General features: G+C 40.3%; 2 protein-coding genes across 16 annotated transcripts in view; one reads left to right on the forward strand and one right to left on the reverse strand.

Moving 5' to 3' along the window:
- Positions 1 to 561: 561 nt before the first annotated feature.
- LOC130171783 (ly6/PLAUR domain-containing protein 6B-like) lies at positions 562 to 3,521 on the forward strand. Its single transcript, XM_056379942.1, has 3 exons — positions 562 to 696; positions 2,407 to 2,523; positions 2,916 to 3,521. The coding sequence occupies exons 1-3, from the start codon at positions 648 to 650 to the stop codon at positions 3,125 to 3,127; spliced, it is 378 nt and encodes a 125-aa protein (XP_056235917.1). The 5' UTR covers positions 562 to 647; the 3' UTR covers positions 3,128 to 3,521.
- A 294-nt stretch (positions 3,522 to 3,815) lies between these two features.
- Positions 3,816 to 16,316, reverse strand: part of LOC130171781 (focal adhesion kinase 1-like) — a 63,439-nt gene continuing 50,938 nt past the window's right edge. For 11 of the 15 annotated variants that reach the window (XM_056379934.1, XM_056379935.1, XM_056379927.1 and 8 more), the window contains 10 exons: positions 16,029 to 16,106; positions 15,679 to 15,867; positions 14,831 to 14,956; positions 11,754 to 11,816; positions 9,805 to 9,844; positions 8,926 to 9,029; positions 7,435 to 7,590; positions 6,816 to 6,896; positions 6,589 to 6,674; positions 3,816 to 6,140 (listed from right to left, as the gene is read on the reverse strand). In XM_056379934.1, the coding sequence (XP_056235909.1) occupies positions 6,014 to 6,140; positions 6,589 to 6,674; positions 6,816 to 6,896; positions 7,435 to 7,590; positions 8,926 to 9,029; positions 9,805 to 9,844; positions 11,754 to 11,816; positions 14,831 to 14,956; positions 15,679 to 15,867; positions 16,029 to 16,106 (1,050 nt within the window). In that variant the 3' untranslated portion in view covers positions 3,816 to 6,013. The remainder of the gene's footprint in view (positions 6,141 to 6,588; positions 6,675 to 6,815; positions 6,897 to 7,434; positions 7,591 to 8,925; positions 9,030 to 9,804; positions 9,845 to 11,753; positions 11,817 to 14,830; positions 14,957 to 15,678; positions 15,868 to 16,028; positions 16,107 to 16,316) is intronic. The other 4 variants (XM_056379937.1, XM_056379936.1, XM_056379928.1 and 1 more) reach the window with 3 other exon arrangements.

Genomic DNA, 16,316 nt, shown 5'->3' on the forward strand with positions numbered 1-16,316 from the left:
GGACGGTTGTGGGAATTTATTTGAAAGTAATTACACCTTAACTGAATATATCAGACACTTCAGCTTATGATTTGTGTCATTGGCTAATGGGCTGCAAGGGTCAATTTTAATGTCTATGCTTTGTTGAATCCTGTTAGTAGTTCTCCTGCTTCACCTATTCAGAGGCTGTTGTGAGATAGAAATGGGAGTTTCCTCTTGACTAAAGAAAATAAAGCCAACTACTCCTGCTGCACAGGTTGAGCTGACACTGTCATGACATAATATTTTGTGCCTCAGCCTGCACAGACACAGACTGTGTTTCAGGTGACAGATGCGTTAACTCAAAAAGCCACATTGTGACTGTGACTGTGACTGACAGTAGATAAATAACGGGAAAGTATCTGTGAAACCAAAGCAAGACTGAGAAATGTGGAATGAGATGCTTTCAGTTTTGTGCCAAGATGGTGGATGATGTGGGTGGAACTGCTGTGATCAAGTGCTTCTGTAAAACAAACAATAGAAACCACACACACACACACACACACACACACACACACACACACACACACACACACACACACACACACACAGAGAGCAGGGCACACCGGGTTTGACTGCAGACAGTGGCGGTTCAGTTGACAGACACTCAGCAGACATTAACACCTGTCATGAAGATGCTCTTCAGCCTCGTGCTCCTCTCCCTCCTCTTCTCTCCAGGTATGGAAGTGAACCTCACATTTTAGACTTTAACTCAACACTGAAGGTCGAAGGGTCAAACGCTTTTAGTAGGACTTTAATAGGCTTAGCAGCAGAGGCAGTAATGTGTCTGTAAATCTTATAGGAAGTGTGTTATTCTGTGCTTTGCTAAAAAAAAACTCATCAGTCCAGTGAAACTTGAGAGATAAAAATCATTTACAAATCACTGCTCCAGACAAAGTCTGCTCTGCTTGTGATTAAATATACGCCCTTAGAATCATGTATATTAATTTGATAATGGTTCAGTAAAACTCAAAATAATTAAAAGTTAATTAATCTGGTGGTCAGTTTCAGGCCTGTTGCTGAAACTGAGAACTGAACAAATTAACAACATTTTTATATCACATGCTGTTTGTTGTTCAATGCACAGAATGAAACAGATTCAACAACAGCAACAGATTATGATAGATTTATCCAAAATAATCAAATAATGAACAAAAAAAAATAGCAAGGGGTTTTTCTCATCAGTGTATCAGTTCATATTTTGTGCTGTGATAAAGTACTGCTTTCTTTATCTTGACTAATAATTAACTTGTGTCCTTGGTTTGGGCCTATTTTAAGTCCTCCAGTGACCTTACCATTTGTTTCAGGCAGGTTAATACACTAATACTGGCAATGTGCTACTAACAGTGAAGTCTATTTTATGCACTTCAGAAATATGAATAATATGCTTTGATTCAAACCTTGCCTGTGTAACTTTTGCCTTTGGGTTGTTTTGTTCTTGGATCACTCTCATCAGAACAAATGTAGGAGATTGTTATTGTAAATTCTGCAGTTATTTGCGGGATTCATCCCAGTATGGTGCATATATTGTAAATACATATTAGTGTGTTTACTCTGATGCATCAGCCTGATGATGTAAGACAGCAGAACAATAAACTGAATGGGAGGAACAGTATCTGTACATAATAATCTGTTTAATTAAACAAGCAAGCCTGACAGGTTTGGACAATACCGTCTTTGGGAGGAGCTGTCTTTTTATTTTAAGAGATTTCTTTTTTTATGTAAATTTATAGCGTGTTACTAAAGTTTGTCTCCCTCTGTAATTTTCTTCCTCCGTAGTCGGACTGAAATATGTAAATATCTTTTAGGTTTTTGATGACGTTATTACAGGAGCAGACGATCAGGAGCCTGATTTTGAACCTGAATTCTTACATTGTTAGAAAAGGAACAAGATTCCCAGTCCCCAAGTCTGTTGTGATTTTTGATTTTTTTTTTTTTAATTCTCTTGAGCAGACGTGGATAACATTTGCATCTATAAGGAGTAGCACCTACTTCAGTACAGTTGACACCCAAACATATGAGTTTACTGTACCTTAAAATACGTTTCTCACACTCTCACCACATAAACTACCCATAAAATGTCAAAGGTATTACTGTTAATAAAGACTGAATGCAACAAAATGTTATGAGCTAAAATGATAGAAATAAGTGGATAAATGAAGATGTACTCCGCTTTGTGACCCATCAGTCACAATATTGTTTTGCTAGGCCTTTTAATATGACCCATTTGTTTTCAAAGGGACTTCTATCAATGGATTTTATGTATGTTATGGACTCTTTAAAAAAAAATCTTCTTTAATTCATGCCCTGGCTCTTCTTTTATTTTTTAATCTATCTCTGTTTTTTTAATCTCCATGTCTGTTTCTGCCTTGTTCCTCACATCTGTAGTTTTGTCACTGGAGTGCTACGTGTGCAGTTCCTCTGCTACAAATGAAGAATGCAACAGGAACACTCAGGAATGTCAGACGCCGCTGGACACATGCATGACGGTTGTGGACACATTAGGTAACAGTGACGACACAGATTCTGATCTCTATACGAGACCATACAGACCGGCAGTTTTTCAGGATGCAGTTGTGATATAAAAATGTCTTATTGAGTCTAAATGTTTCTCTAAAGTTCGTTTAGACAGTAAGTAACATGTCTGATTGTTTTACTGGAGAGTCTTTATCTTTTATTATTAATGTAATATTAATTTAAGCTTTGGTCCTTTATGTCCAATAAGCCCAGTTCTTCATTCAACTAATACTGTGCAGCCTCCAGCAATGTGCTTAAATAGCATTTCAGTCAAAAAGAACTGACTCCACCATCCTGCTGTGTGTGTGTGTGTGTGTGTGTGTGTGTGTGTGTGTGTGTGTGTGTGTGTGTGTGTGTGTGTGTGTGTCTGTGTTGTTCAGGCTCTGTAACAGCCATAGTGAAGCAGTGTGCCAGCAGGGCCACATGCGAAGGAGCTTCTTCGTCTGCCTCCGTTGACTCGGATGGAAACGGAAACAAAGTCAACTGCTGCAACACCTTCGACTTGTGTAACTTCAGTGGAGCTGAGTCCATTCACGCACACATGACACTTCTGTTTCTAACTGTAGGTGCTTTACTGCTGCTGTCCTGCTGAGGCCAGATACAGCTATACAGTCCCTCATATGTAATATATTGTATCATGTAAAAACTGTGTAGCTTTCTAATTCAATTAATAATTCTATTCTTATTAAACCCGCTGTATATACACGTATGACATTTAAAATGTTGACAATAACCTAAATGAAAAACTAATTGTTAACCTAAAAAAATCTGCACTCAATATTGTTTTAATTACCTGTGAGACTCACTAAGTGCAGGGTTTTCATCGTTGTTTTAGCACTTAGCTTTGAAACTTTAGGGACTTGAATACTGAGCTGAATACTTCTGTACTACGCTTGAATACTCTTGATCTTTCCAAACTACAGCCTAAAATCCCTTTAAAGGATATAAATGTGTTGTAAAATAAACAGCAGTATGGCTTGCCTGTACATGCCTTTATATTTGTCACTATCTTCAATATCCTGTGTTTAGTGGTCTCTGTTCATCTCATAAACCCAACAGCTGATGACACTACAATCCTGGGAGCAATAAGTATTATGAAAGTCAAATTATGGGCTCAAAGAAAAAATAAATAAATTAATAAATTATTTTTCAGAAAAATCTGTAAGAATTTGAACATATACATATATAAACATATACAAATAATAATAAAAATATACAAATAAACATGAATTTTTTTTTTTTTTTTAAGTAAATCATAGATAAGAATATGGACAGGCTGATTTCCATTTCATCATTATTTTATTTCATTGTTTTTTTCCTCCTATTTGACAAGATGGCTGATTTAGCCCAGAAGACAAAATAAAAACCAGTGTTTACTAGTACGAGTTCTGTACAATTCACCAGTGATACACACCAGTATAGCTTACAATATACCAACATGAGCAAATTTACGCAACAACAAGGAGATAAAATAGATTGTTTTTTGTTTGTTTGTTTTTTTGTTTTATGTTTTTTATCCCTATAACACCCAGGTATTTGACAGTTTCATTGCTGGCTAAACATGGAAATCAAATCTGGGTAAAATAGGGTTAAAAAATTGCTGTTTGCTGTGCAAATATGCTCTTCTCCATACCAGTATATCATGCTATACTAGTACAGTCACCAGTATATTTCATATAGCAGTATGTCATTCTCCGTGTGGGGTCAGTATTAACAAACACATGTGATCTGCTGAAGTTTCAGTTCAGTGTTTTGTGCCTGCAAGACAAGTTCCAGTCATGTGGCTCCACATTTTGTGTCTGTGTGTGTGTGTGTGTGTGTGTGTGTGTGTGTGTGTGTTTGTTTCCCTGGAGACTGTTGTTAGGAGGGACATTTGTAAAGTGTTACACCCGACAAAAACGGAGTCTCAAAGCACAAAGGTTCCAGTTGTGAGGATTACCTATCTCGCTGGGAAATTCACTTTGTGACACCGGTGGCTAAGGGGCTGCTAGAGGCGTGACACCATCTTAGATGAGGAACACCTGAACTATACTGGGACTGTAGGTGAGGAGAAAAACAGAAGAGGAGACGCTGTCCTCACAGAAATAGTTAAAGTCAAACTCAGTGACCAGTCTGAGACATGATGTCCTGTAGATGAATAGGAAGTATCCAGTCACTCAGACTGAATCATCAAAATCCACCATCTGCTTTTTTTTCATTTCTGCTCATCAGAGTCAGTGCTGGGATTGAATATCTGCTTGTATTCCAAGTTATAAACAGTTTTCAGTATCGAGGAAGAAGACTGTGACTGCTGAACACAACACAAAAAACATGGAGCCAGCCGATAAAAAAGAGTAGGCAAAACTGAGTGCGATTAGGGAGTTTCCTATCTGCCGTGTTTACCTAGACAGAGTTGGATTCTTCACATTTGGAGTCTTTAAAACCTGCTCAGATAGGAGCTGAGGAAGACTGCAGGGGGGAGAGGAGCAGTGACAATGAAAAGTGAGTGAAATAGGGAGGAAAGAGGAGGATAGTGTCTTCTCTCTTCAGGCAGTAGACCGGCGCTGCGCTGTCTTTAAGTTTTAATCCATTCTTCCCGTCTCTCCCTCCGTCTCCTCCTCTGCAATTTCTGAGTCTATAAATAAAAGCTGGTGAGACGGAGGGAAGACGGGGAAGGGATGAAGGACAGAGAAGGGAGGAGCGATGGAGGGTGGGAGGCTGCTTCTCCGCACCAAACTGAGACTGTCTTTACTTTGAGTTTTCTTGTTGAAGCATCCACCCAAAGAACTGCACACGCCCAAAGCTCAACAGAAACCATCTGGTTTGATCTGCCCATTGACAAGCACCCATAGTGATGTGGAGGTATTTCAACTGAGAAAGAAGCTCACATCCAGGGGTCAAAACACATGATGTCAACAAACGCACTGACATGGCTGCTGGCTGATGTCCAAGTCCATTCCCACTGTGAAGTTTCATGCAGATATGTTGCAGATCAAATGCAGTCTGATCAGGTTCTGATGGCTTTGCTTAAAAGTTAGATTCCACAAAGACTAATCTATCTGATATCAACAAATCCAGACCCAACCGCTCACATGATGGTGTTTTTGAGCCTCTGAAACCTCTGACCTTAGGAATCCGGCTCATCCGGGCTCACGGTTTAAAAATCACCAGTATATTCCTCTCCTCCTCTCATCATTATAATCCAGTCCAAAGAGAGTGAAGCTGCCAAGTCCCTGATTCAGGAAGAGTTTTGCTCTGTTCTTGTATTAAGAAAGTCACAGTGGTGGAGAGTTTAATCCCAGATGAATTTACTACCTCGGCTTACGCAGGATTCAACATCTAATGAACAGAGCCACTGTTTCCTCCATCTGCTCTCACATATCAGGAGTCACGACTGACGTCACTAACCCAGGAGTCTTTTATTCTTCTCTGCCAACAGAAGCCGCCACGGTGCCGTTTTTCAAATAGCGGACCTGCTCCTGTTGGTCGGCTCAGCTGGCTAGTGTGGGCGGGACTGGGCCATCATCTTGAGCCGGGACTGATCGATGACATCCAGCAGGTTCTTGGCATCAACTGCCAGAGCGTGAGCCGCCGTCAACATCTGTTTCTTATAGTCCTGCTGGAGACTGGGATAGAGCAAAAATATAAACAAATACATTAATTATACAATAGATTTTTACTAATGGGTGGATGAGTAGTGCAACATTAAAGACACAATGTGTAAGAATCTGGCGCCTCCTAGTGGTGACATCAAAGAATCACTTTGGCAGAGATGAACGTGCTAAAAACATCAAGTAGCTTTTTTTGTTTCTTCATTTTTTGGTACCTCATTTTGAAGACCAAATTAAAAAACAACAAAAACAAAACACTATTAAAGCTGACTTAACTGGTGTCCTTCAATGGAATAACAACATGTCTTGTGATTGCCTGCATCCAATAAATAGACATGAAAAGACTGAAATATAAGATGAAAGGAGGCTATCCATCGCACAGATGTTGCATGATTTTGTAAAATATAAGGTACTAAAACAAAACTGATCTTTGCATATTGTGATGTGGCTGGTGTGTACCTACCTGGTCATCACATACTGCTGGGCTAACTTCATCTTCCCGATCAGCTCTGCCAAGTCGGAGTTCAACAGCTTTTGTGCCATTTCGATCTGTTAAAGAAAACCAGAGCATTAAGCATCAAGCCAGCATAAACTGTTAATATGAATTTTATAAGATTAGGACGGATTATAAATATACAAACAACATTGTTGAGTATTGTTGAGTTGTTAGAAAGAGTCCATTTTTTATACCTCTCTGTGTGTACTGGCTGGAAGTTGTGGTAATGTCTCATCCACTGTGGCAAGTAACGTTCTCAATGCCAGACCCACATCCTGGAACAAGCACACAAAAAAAATATTTTATATATAAATATATAAATATTATCTTTTTTTTTTTAGAACAGGACAAAATTATAGGTAATATAAAGAAAATATGATCATTAATTCACATGGAAATACATTTAAGCTTGTAAAAACATGTGAAAGGCTCCTGTGAAGACATAAAAAATACAATGAAATAATATCTAACATGTAAGCCAAGATGACCGACAAGGAGAATTCAATGACTAAATCCCCACAATTCAAAGCAACATCTAGTGAGGTTAAAAGGCCAGATCTGCAGAGTCTGGTTAACAGATGATTCACAAATGACTCATCTGGAAGCAGGAGTATCAGAATTCAGCCGTCTGAAGAGATGAACAACGTCAGTAAATTAAAACATGGTTTTAGAGTAGCCAAGGAAAGACAACATAAAACTGTATTAACAGAACGGCTTTGATCTTTGTAAAACTTCCAAGTTTTAAACTCAAGAGGCACAGTAACGATTCAGTGGAACCTGCTACGGAGAATACACTTTAAATGCTTCTGTTACCTTGACCATGGGAACATATTCCTCAGGAGGAGCTGGCTGAATCTTGCTTGACATCTCGATCACAGCTTTGACCAATCCTGTCACGTTCTCGTACACCTTGTCGTTAGAGCGGTCCAGATTGGCGGTGGGGGGCGGGCTTATCTCTTGGGGCTGCAGCTTGAGCCATGAGAGAAAAGAAACATCAGTGACAGGGTTAGTGAATGGAGAACTACAGAGCTGCGTGGGGTGACTGATGGTGAGATCAACAATACACAGAAAAACAAGCTGAGATAATGCAGATGAAATGATGAGCTTCCTGAGAACAAACCATCCTGAGGTTTATTACCAGTGCTGCTGGTACAAATCCTGCATGATTACAGAGATGTAAATCATGCACTGTCTAACCCTACTTTTACATATTTGAAATAGGTGGAGAGGAAAAGCCACAGCTGCAGAGCACTGTGGCCTTACAAATAACAAACTATATCACAGAAGTAAATGAGTAGATAAATGAGCAGGTAATTGAAGGGATGAATAACTGAGTGAATGAATATGTACGTAGGTTATGTGGATCTATGACTTTGACTTTAAAAAACTAAATAGTCTGTCTGGACACAGATGTTATTAAAAGCAATTCTCCAGTCTGACCACTAGATGGCAGTGTCACACAATTTAATTATGAAAATCCAAAACTGACGAGGCAGGGGTCGCATCTTAAAACAGATTCATCATAAATTGATTGGGTTAAATATTGTTAATATAAGAAAACAATCAAAACCATTTGGATATGGATGTTAGTTCGGAGAGGAAAAAGACAATAGAAACAAGAAACCTGGCTACACAACAACTAAGGGAATGACATACATTTGTTTTATATATTATCAGAGTTTGATTTGTTGGACTGATGGACCGAATGAGTCGATGTGTGATCAACTAGGAGACAAGACGCACAGTAAACACACACAGACAGTGTGCTGCTTACCCGCCAGGGCTACGGTCAACATTAAGGCAGAGTGCAGGAGGAAGAGGAGGAAGAGGAGGGAGAGGAGGGAGGGGAGAGAGAGGGAGCAGTCAAGGGAAAAGAAGATAAAGGAAAATATTAATGCTAAGCATAAAAAACATGCAATGTGTACCTCTGTGTGAAAATGTTGCATTATTCCTGTGTAGAGCTGGTCTTATAGGTGTTTCTTTATATCTGTGTGGTTTTATCAATATGTAGCGTATAGTTGTGTGCAAGTATTTTTGCTTTGACTTTGAGTCCTAAAAGTCATATATGCTTCATTTTTGATTTAGTGTATCTATATGTTTCCATATCTGTTTGTCACTATCTATACGTGTGCATGCGTGTGTGTGTGTGTGTGTGTGTGTGTGTGTGTGCGAGAGTGTGTGTGTGTGTGTGTGTGTGTGTGTGTGTGTGTGCGAGAGTGTGTGTGTGTGTGTGTGTGTGTGTGCGAGAGTGTGTGTGTGTGTGTGTGTGCGAGAGTGTGTGTGTGTGTGTGTGTGTGTGTGTACCTTGACTCCATCGTTGTAACTGTCTCCAGTATTTAGACAGGCCAGACTGCCCACTTGGCTCTGAGCCCCGGGCCGAGGAGGTTTCTTTGGGGGAGCCGCATGCTCTGCAGGAAACAACATATAGAAGGTGAAAATAATGTTTCCTCGCAGCTTCATTGTCTCATACAAGTTCTGGACAGATTGGAGTATGATCCCAGAGCAGCTCTCACTTTACAGTCTGTACTCTTAGTGGTAGTTCACATCACAAAATCAACATCAGTCTAGGCCTGTAACTACAGATTATTTAATTATCTTTTTTTTTTTGATTAATCACTTCTCAATCTTCAAATGTCTTGTTTTGTCTGACCAAGAGAATATTTTACATTTTTCGCTTGATTTATCTATAATCAATGATCAAAACTTAGGGAAAAAATTGGTTTTGAGTACAGAGAAAAATGTAGTTCCTCATACAAATAAGGAAATTATCCTGCAGAGTCTCCCCACTGTAAAAGTATTTACAGCTGAATGTTTTTCTATTCCCTCTGCACTAGCTGCCTGCAGGGCAGATATATTAACACAACATATTGAGTCCATATAAACAGAGGTTGATTTGCTCACTTGCAGGCCAACAGGCTGCCGAGTTCACAATCAGATCTGTCGTATTGTGGCAACAGACTGTAAACTCTGCAGACAAGACACTGACACACTATCTGCTGTGCATCAGACAGAAAGGCTGGAGATACAGAGTCTGTAAACAGAGTGAATAAGAGCTGGACACACACATGTAAGGCTACATGTGTGAATTATGTATGTTAGGAGATTAAGACAGAAAGAGAGGAGAGAACAAAACAATAGCAGTTGTTTACTTTAATTATAGAAGATTAGATGCATGTCTATTACCTGCTTTGCCAACGGGCTGGTATATGTGCTGGTTTCCTGTCTGCACAAACAAACAAACACAAGAACAAAGACTGGGTTAGTGGCAGCACAGTCACACAGTCACAAACATAATCAGAATCTTGAAAGGAAATGAGGACCTCACAGGCAAAAACCAACGGCTGGCTCTGAAAAATGTAGGGAATCCAATTTCATTTTTATGTCACATAACACCAATCCTCAATTTGTTCTTGTAAAGTTCCAGTTGAGGAGCCGTTTCTGTTTTCAGTGGTGTGCAGTGGAGCGCTGTGTTACAACAAATAAAGAGTGTTTCTTTTGTTGTGCAAACCTTTTAAAACCAGAAAAAAAAATCCCACAGCATGTCTTTATGATTTGATGGCTGTGGCTCTATAGGGGAACCAGGCATGTTACATATTTACTTTGTTGCATTATTACAGCATCTTTGTTGTTTTCTCTGTGTGAGAAAACAGTACAGAGGGCTTCGAAAGCCCTGGTGCCATCAGAGTGTCATGGTCTGACAACCACCAACACCCAAAAATACTCTACTACAGCATTACACACAAACACACACACACACACACACACACACACACACACACACACACATACACACACACACGGGAGATTTTCCCACCACAAACCACAGCCATTCAAAGGGAGGAGGACAAGCAGCGAGATGAATTACAGAGACAGAAATATCTGTCTTGCCCATGGCAACTTCAGACCGCTACAACAACTTCTGCTGGCATCAGGGCCGTAACAGACATCAACATACAACTCAGAGTTCGGCTCCTCAGACTCTGGCTACACAGAAGTTCAGATCAACAACATCATTCAGAGTCGGAACGAAGATTAATCTCTCAAAAGCTCCAAGAAAAACATGAAGGCTTCAGCTTCAAGTCCACACAAAAAATATTACAAGAGGGGAAATGTGATGAAGTTACCTTTCAATACGCCCTGTGTAAAAAGATGATCTCAGCACCAGTAGGTTTGAAATGAAAAAGTCCATCTGTCAATGTTCAAATCATTTCAGAGTCACCTCACAGTGCTGATTTACAAAATGATGCGGTTAGCCCTTTGAAGTGTTCAGAAATCCACATTCATGTGAATACAGCTGCATCTGATGATTTTATTATTATTATTTGGCATTTTGCTAAAAAAATTACTTAATCAAAAATCAAAATAGTTGCTTCTTCCTTGACTTTTAAATGATCATTTAATCAATTATTTCAGCTCTAAACATGACATATTGACTTTTAGGGCAAATCATCATCAAACTTTAAGGCTGCTGACACTGGCTAACATGTTGAAAGCCAAAGCCCCTGACTTTCTATGAGACCCGATCCACCATATTTCCCTCTCTCTCTCTCACTTTGTGTGTGTGTGTGTCTGTGTGTGTGTGTGTGTGTGTGTGTGTGTGTGTGTGTGTGTGATTCCTGGTGCAGAGTTTCTGTGGGCAGCACCGGGACAGACAGATGAGTAGAAACATGGCTACTTTGTCTTCTATAAATAAGTGGTGATGTTGTGGGAATCCACTGACCCCTCATTGATGACCCCACCCCCATCAGGTCACTTCCTGTCCCTGGATCAATCCCCTCAGCTCTATTCAAAACAAACACATACTTCAGCCAACTGCAGTGAGTCCAACCAGAACGTGGACTTCCGTCAACATTTGTCTTTATCAGACATCCTCCTCGCTTAAAAACACAAACAGCCAAGAAAAACAACTTCCCTCTATTTCTAAGATGTGTATGTTGAGGTGGGGGACATGGGATGAATGTCATGATTTTGACAGTGAAAACAGTTTGTGGGTGAAACACAGTTCATTGAGAAAAAAAAAAAAAGAAAATGAAAACACCCTCCAGGTCAGATTAACTCCCTGTCGCCAAAAAAAACTTTCTTACTCAACCTGTGTAGCATGAATAACACCAACTAACTAGAAAGTAACTTACCGGTGGTTGAAGTCCACCTTCTTCTCTGTCCAGACTCCCTCTAGAACTTCGAGTGTCTGGTTTCTAAACACATGCAAATAAAAAAAATCACAAATCTCCACATAGCAACAGTGTGTAAGTTCAGGGCTGCTTTCATTGCAATTTGCTGTCAATAAACAAAACAAAAGTTCTGTATTTACAGTTTTTTGAAAATGACTGTGAGTGTTCTTCCAATGAATTAAGTCACATTGCTTTTCTGTATGTAACTATACAAGCAGTACTGGATTTTGATTCCTGGGATTTCGCTGAGGCGAATACGCCTTAATGGCATGCTGTCAGATCAGTATCCCATGCTGTTGTCAGACTGATGCATTATATGGTGCGAACTCAGTAACTTTACTGATTCATTAAAAATCTTTAACCATCAGGCTATTTTAAGGATACATGACAATAAGTAACCCTGCCATCATCAACATCATGAGTTTACACAGTGATCTGAACGAGGTGAAAGTGAGCAGACGCTCCAAATCAAAGTTTAATCTGAAGTCTTAATGATTAGGTGAATGAGGAAATGAATGAGTGGGTCGCAGCAGTGAAGTTAAAAAAAGGCTTAAAATATGCATCCAAACACACTTCCCCTGCACGAAACCTCCAATAAAAACAAGAACATACTGTACAAAGCTGCAGGATCCAAATGTCCAGGAATTTCACTCAACACACAAACATTTTCCAGCTTAAGAACAACTTTTCAGATTGACACTTAGCCCCCCAAAAATAAAACCACACACACACGCACACACGAACACGAACACACGCACACGCACACACACACACACACACACACACACACACTCCATCCTCGCCTACCAGTTTTCCAAGACAGGACTTGAAGACCAGCATTGCCACTGAATTCATCAAAGTTGCCTGATGAATTGTTTGTGTCCCGGTTGTTTCAGGTGTTGTGTCTGTGTTGTTATCTTCTGATCTTATTATATCTCTCTGTAGCGTTGTTTGCCTGTGTATATCTGAGTGTTTTCGTCCGTGTGCTAGCCTGCACCCTCGTCTGTGTCAGCAGTTTCATCAAGACAAGAATTCAGATTCAACTGCGGCTTCCTGCCTCCAGCGCACTTATATCTGACGCACGGAGAAAGGGACGGAGAGGAGAAAAGGGGGGGAGGAGGGATAGAGCATGTGTCAGTGTGTGAGCTCGTCTACCCTTCTTTCCCAAAACCTTCCTTTCTCCTCCCTTTCTCTCGCCCCTCCCTGAAGTGACAGTGTTATAAAAACCAGCCAGCCTATAACACACACACACACACACATATATATGTATATGCCTCCCAAGCTTTTCAGTAATCTTGTCTGTTGTCAGTTAGTGGTTGTGGGTCAAAGACAGACTGTTGACTGGGCTGTCAGATTCTGTAAACCTATCATTAGCCTGGAATTCACACAGGCCACACCTGCCTACAAACTTTCTCTCACACACACTCACTCACACACACACACACACTCACACTCACACACACACACACACACACACACACACACACACACACACACACACACACACACACACACACACACACACACACACACACACACACACACACACACACACACACACACACACAATAAAATTCTTGAGCAAAAACCCCAGACATCCTTCAATCAGTGTTCATGGAAATATGCATCCTACAAGAAACGTTTCCTCCCTTTTGGCCCCATCATCCATGTCGAGGGTCCCTCCATCAAAACATTTCACATTTTTCACGCTTTATCTAGGACACAGCAAAAAACTCTGCATTCATTGATCTCTATGTGAGTTTGAGAAGAAGCTGTAGTTGCTAGCAGGTCGTGATAACGAACATTGAGAAACTGACAACCAGGTTCCACTGCTAACATAAACAGGGGAGACGGTAATTAATATTCTGAATTGAAAGTAGGTGATCGTCGGTCAGTGATTAAAGAGTATGGCACACTTTTCTTCAGCACAACATGGTCTATTGTAGTGTGAATGGAAATATATGCAGGTACTGGAAGTGTAGAAAAGTCACAGAGGATTGTCAGTTGTCAGTGTTGTAACTAACAGCACAACCAACTGTTGAGTTGTTGAGGCTCTAGTAGGAGCTTAATGCCCTAATTTATGAGGAATTTAAATGTGGTAATGTAGCGAGAAACTATGTGAGCTTATGAGGATTAGATACTGTGCATAACAGTACTTAAGTGTAGGTGCCTGAGGCAATTGATCAAATGAAGAAAAAAAAAAACCGAAAAGCTAATTTCAACTTTAATGGATATAGTAGTAACAATTTCCATCCCATGGTAAGCCTCCAAATAATGTGGTTCTTAAGTGATCCCAGAAAATCCTCCTTTTACTTTCACTTATCCTAGAAAATCAGCAGCATCACTGTGTCAGTGGCGCTTAGAAAAGGGTGAAGATTCAATGTCTTGCTCAAGGACAATGCAACAGGTTTAAACACACATTCAAAACTTTTAGTTAACCAATTATATTATCAGTGCGACCGCAGCTGAGAACTTTCACTACTATAGGTACAAATGTAATTTTTATCAGGACTGAAGTATTATTTTATTTGGAAATTTAAGTGATCACAGCTTTCAGTCTAGCTTTTATATCTAATTGAATTGACATATAAAGGACAATTAAAGGACACTAATGAACATATGAATATGTTTGTCTTTGATAAGGAGTTTCAGAGAGTCCATTAACACATATACAAAAACACAACAACATGCATCTTGGAACTTAAAAAAAAAACCTCTCAACAACACAACCGACAAGTCAATGATGGCAACTAAGCAAGAAAGCTGTGCATTGCAGGTAACGACATCACACTGTACCATGCACAACAACACGCCAGCAGAGACTCGAGAGTCTTATGATGTAGCTGTTTCTCTATGAAACTCTCTGCAGTGACACTTTCCCGGTTGTGCAGATATATATTTGTTTTGTAATGTTCAAGTTGATTTGAGGATGAAACCACTCTTACATTTGAAGTTAAATGTTCTCTCACATTCTTAGTATTGTGTACGTATTAACTGTGTGTGTATGTATTTTCTACTGTGTGTGCCGTGTGTGTTACCAGCAGCCTTTCCTCCTGTTCCAGCCACCTCTGATCCTCCTCCATCTGCTGTTGTTGTATCATCAGCTGTTCCTCCATTAACAGGCACTGCTGGCCTACACACTGCTGCATGTCTACTGCCCTGTCCTACACACACACACACATACACACACAAACAAACAAACATGCAACAAAAGACAAGGCGTAGCAACAGACATGCACACCACCACAGGGACACACACACAAAGTCACAGAGACATACAGATGAAGAGAGACATGCACATACACACAAACATAAACACAAACACAGGACATGGAGACAGGCAGACACATACACCAGACTGATGAGAGGCTGAACTGAGGCGATAGACACACACACACACACTAAAAATAATGGGTGTCAATGGGCCACTGATTTGTACTATTTTAATATTTGGATAATTAATTAAATTTGTTGGAGTTATGCAAGTGTTCAATCACAATACCTCCTCGCAGAATGATCAGTCTCTTTTACAGAAAGTAAAAAGGATCTTAATATTTAACCACTCAGAGCTGGACTTGCAGATTAAAGTCTTGAAAATGAAAACATAACAACATACATATAAAACATATATAAAAAAAGGGCTTTTTGAAAAGCTTCTCACTATTTAGATCAGCTATGAACATGACATGAGTATGAACGGCTGTGAGCTAGATGACTGGGTAAGGATCAGCTTGCTATGTGTTTTAGTTGACAATCCTGTCATGACATATTTGTCTGTATGCATGTGTGCGTATGTGTATGTGTGTGTATGCGTGTGTGTGTGTATGCGTGTGTGTGTGTGTGTGTGTGTGTGTGTGTGTGTACGGGTATGAAATTGGTCTCCTACCTCCATCGCAGAGCCCCATAGTGCCATGTCCTGTCCATGAGGCTGGGGAAGGTGCTGCATGTGCGAGTGTGTGTGGACGTGGTGGCGGGGGTGTGTGTGCGCGTGGTGTGTGTCCAGCATTGCTGCCTGTGGGGGGTACAGGGCGCTGGGCACAGAGGGGAGGGTGTGAGGGCCGGGGTACCCTGCCATCTGACACAGGGAGGGAGGACAGAGACAAATGTTAGTCTTTCATCAGTCCTCTTTCAGTTCTTCTAGTCTTGATTACTCTGAACACATTGTATGAAATTATATCACAATTTAAATTCTGCCATTATATACCAAATGCTACAGGAGCAGAAGAGTCTACATACCTGGTAGTGTCCCGGATGCTGGGGACTGGGGTAAAAACCATCACTTGAGCGAGGACTGGGATAGCCTGGTCTACTCGGCTATGGACAGAGACAGAAAGAAAAGAGAAGAGAGAGAGAGAGAGAGAGAAAGAATGAGAGAAGGATAGACAGATGGATGAAGCAAAAGAGAGGGAGAGATTGAGGAACAGAAAGACAGATAGGGAAAAACAAAAGGTTAAGTATTGTTCATTTTTTTCTCCAAACTGAACGTTAGAAGACGAGACACCGGGTCATTCAGACAATCAACAC

Source organism: Seriola aureovittata, chromosome 7 (assembly GCF_021018895.1).
Source record: "Seriola aureovittata isolate HTS-2021-v1 ecotype China chromosome 7, ASM2101889v1, whole genome shotgun sequence".
NCBI lineage: Eukaryota > Metazoa > Chordata > Actinopteri > Carangiformes > Carangidae > Seriola > Seriola aureovittata.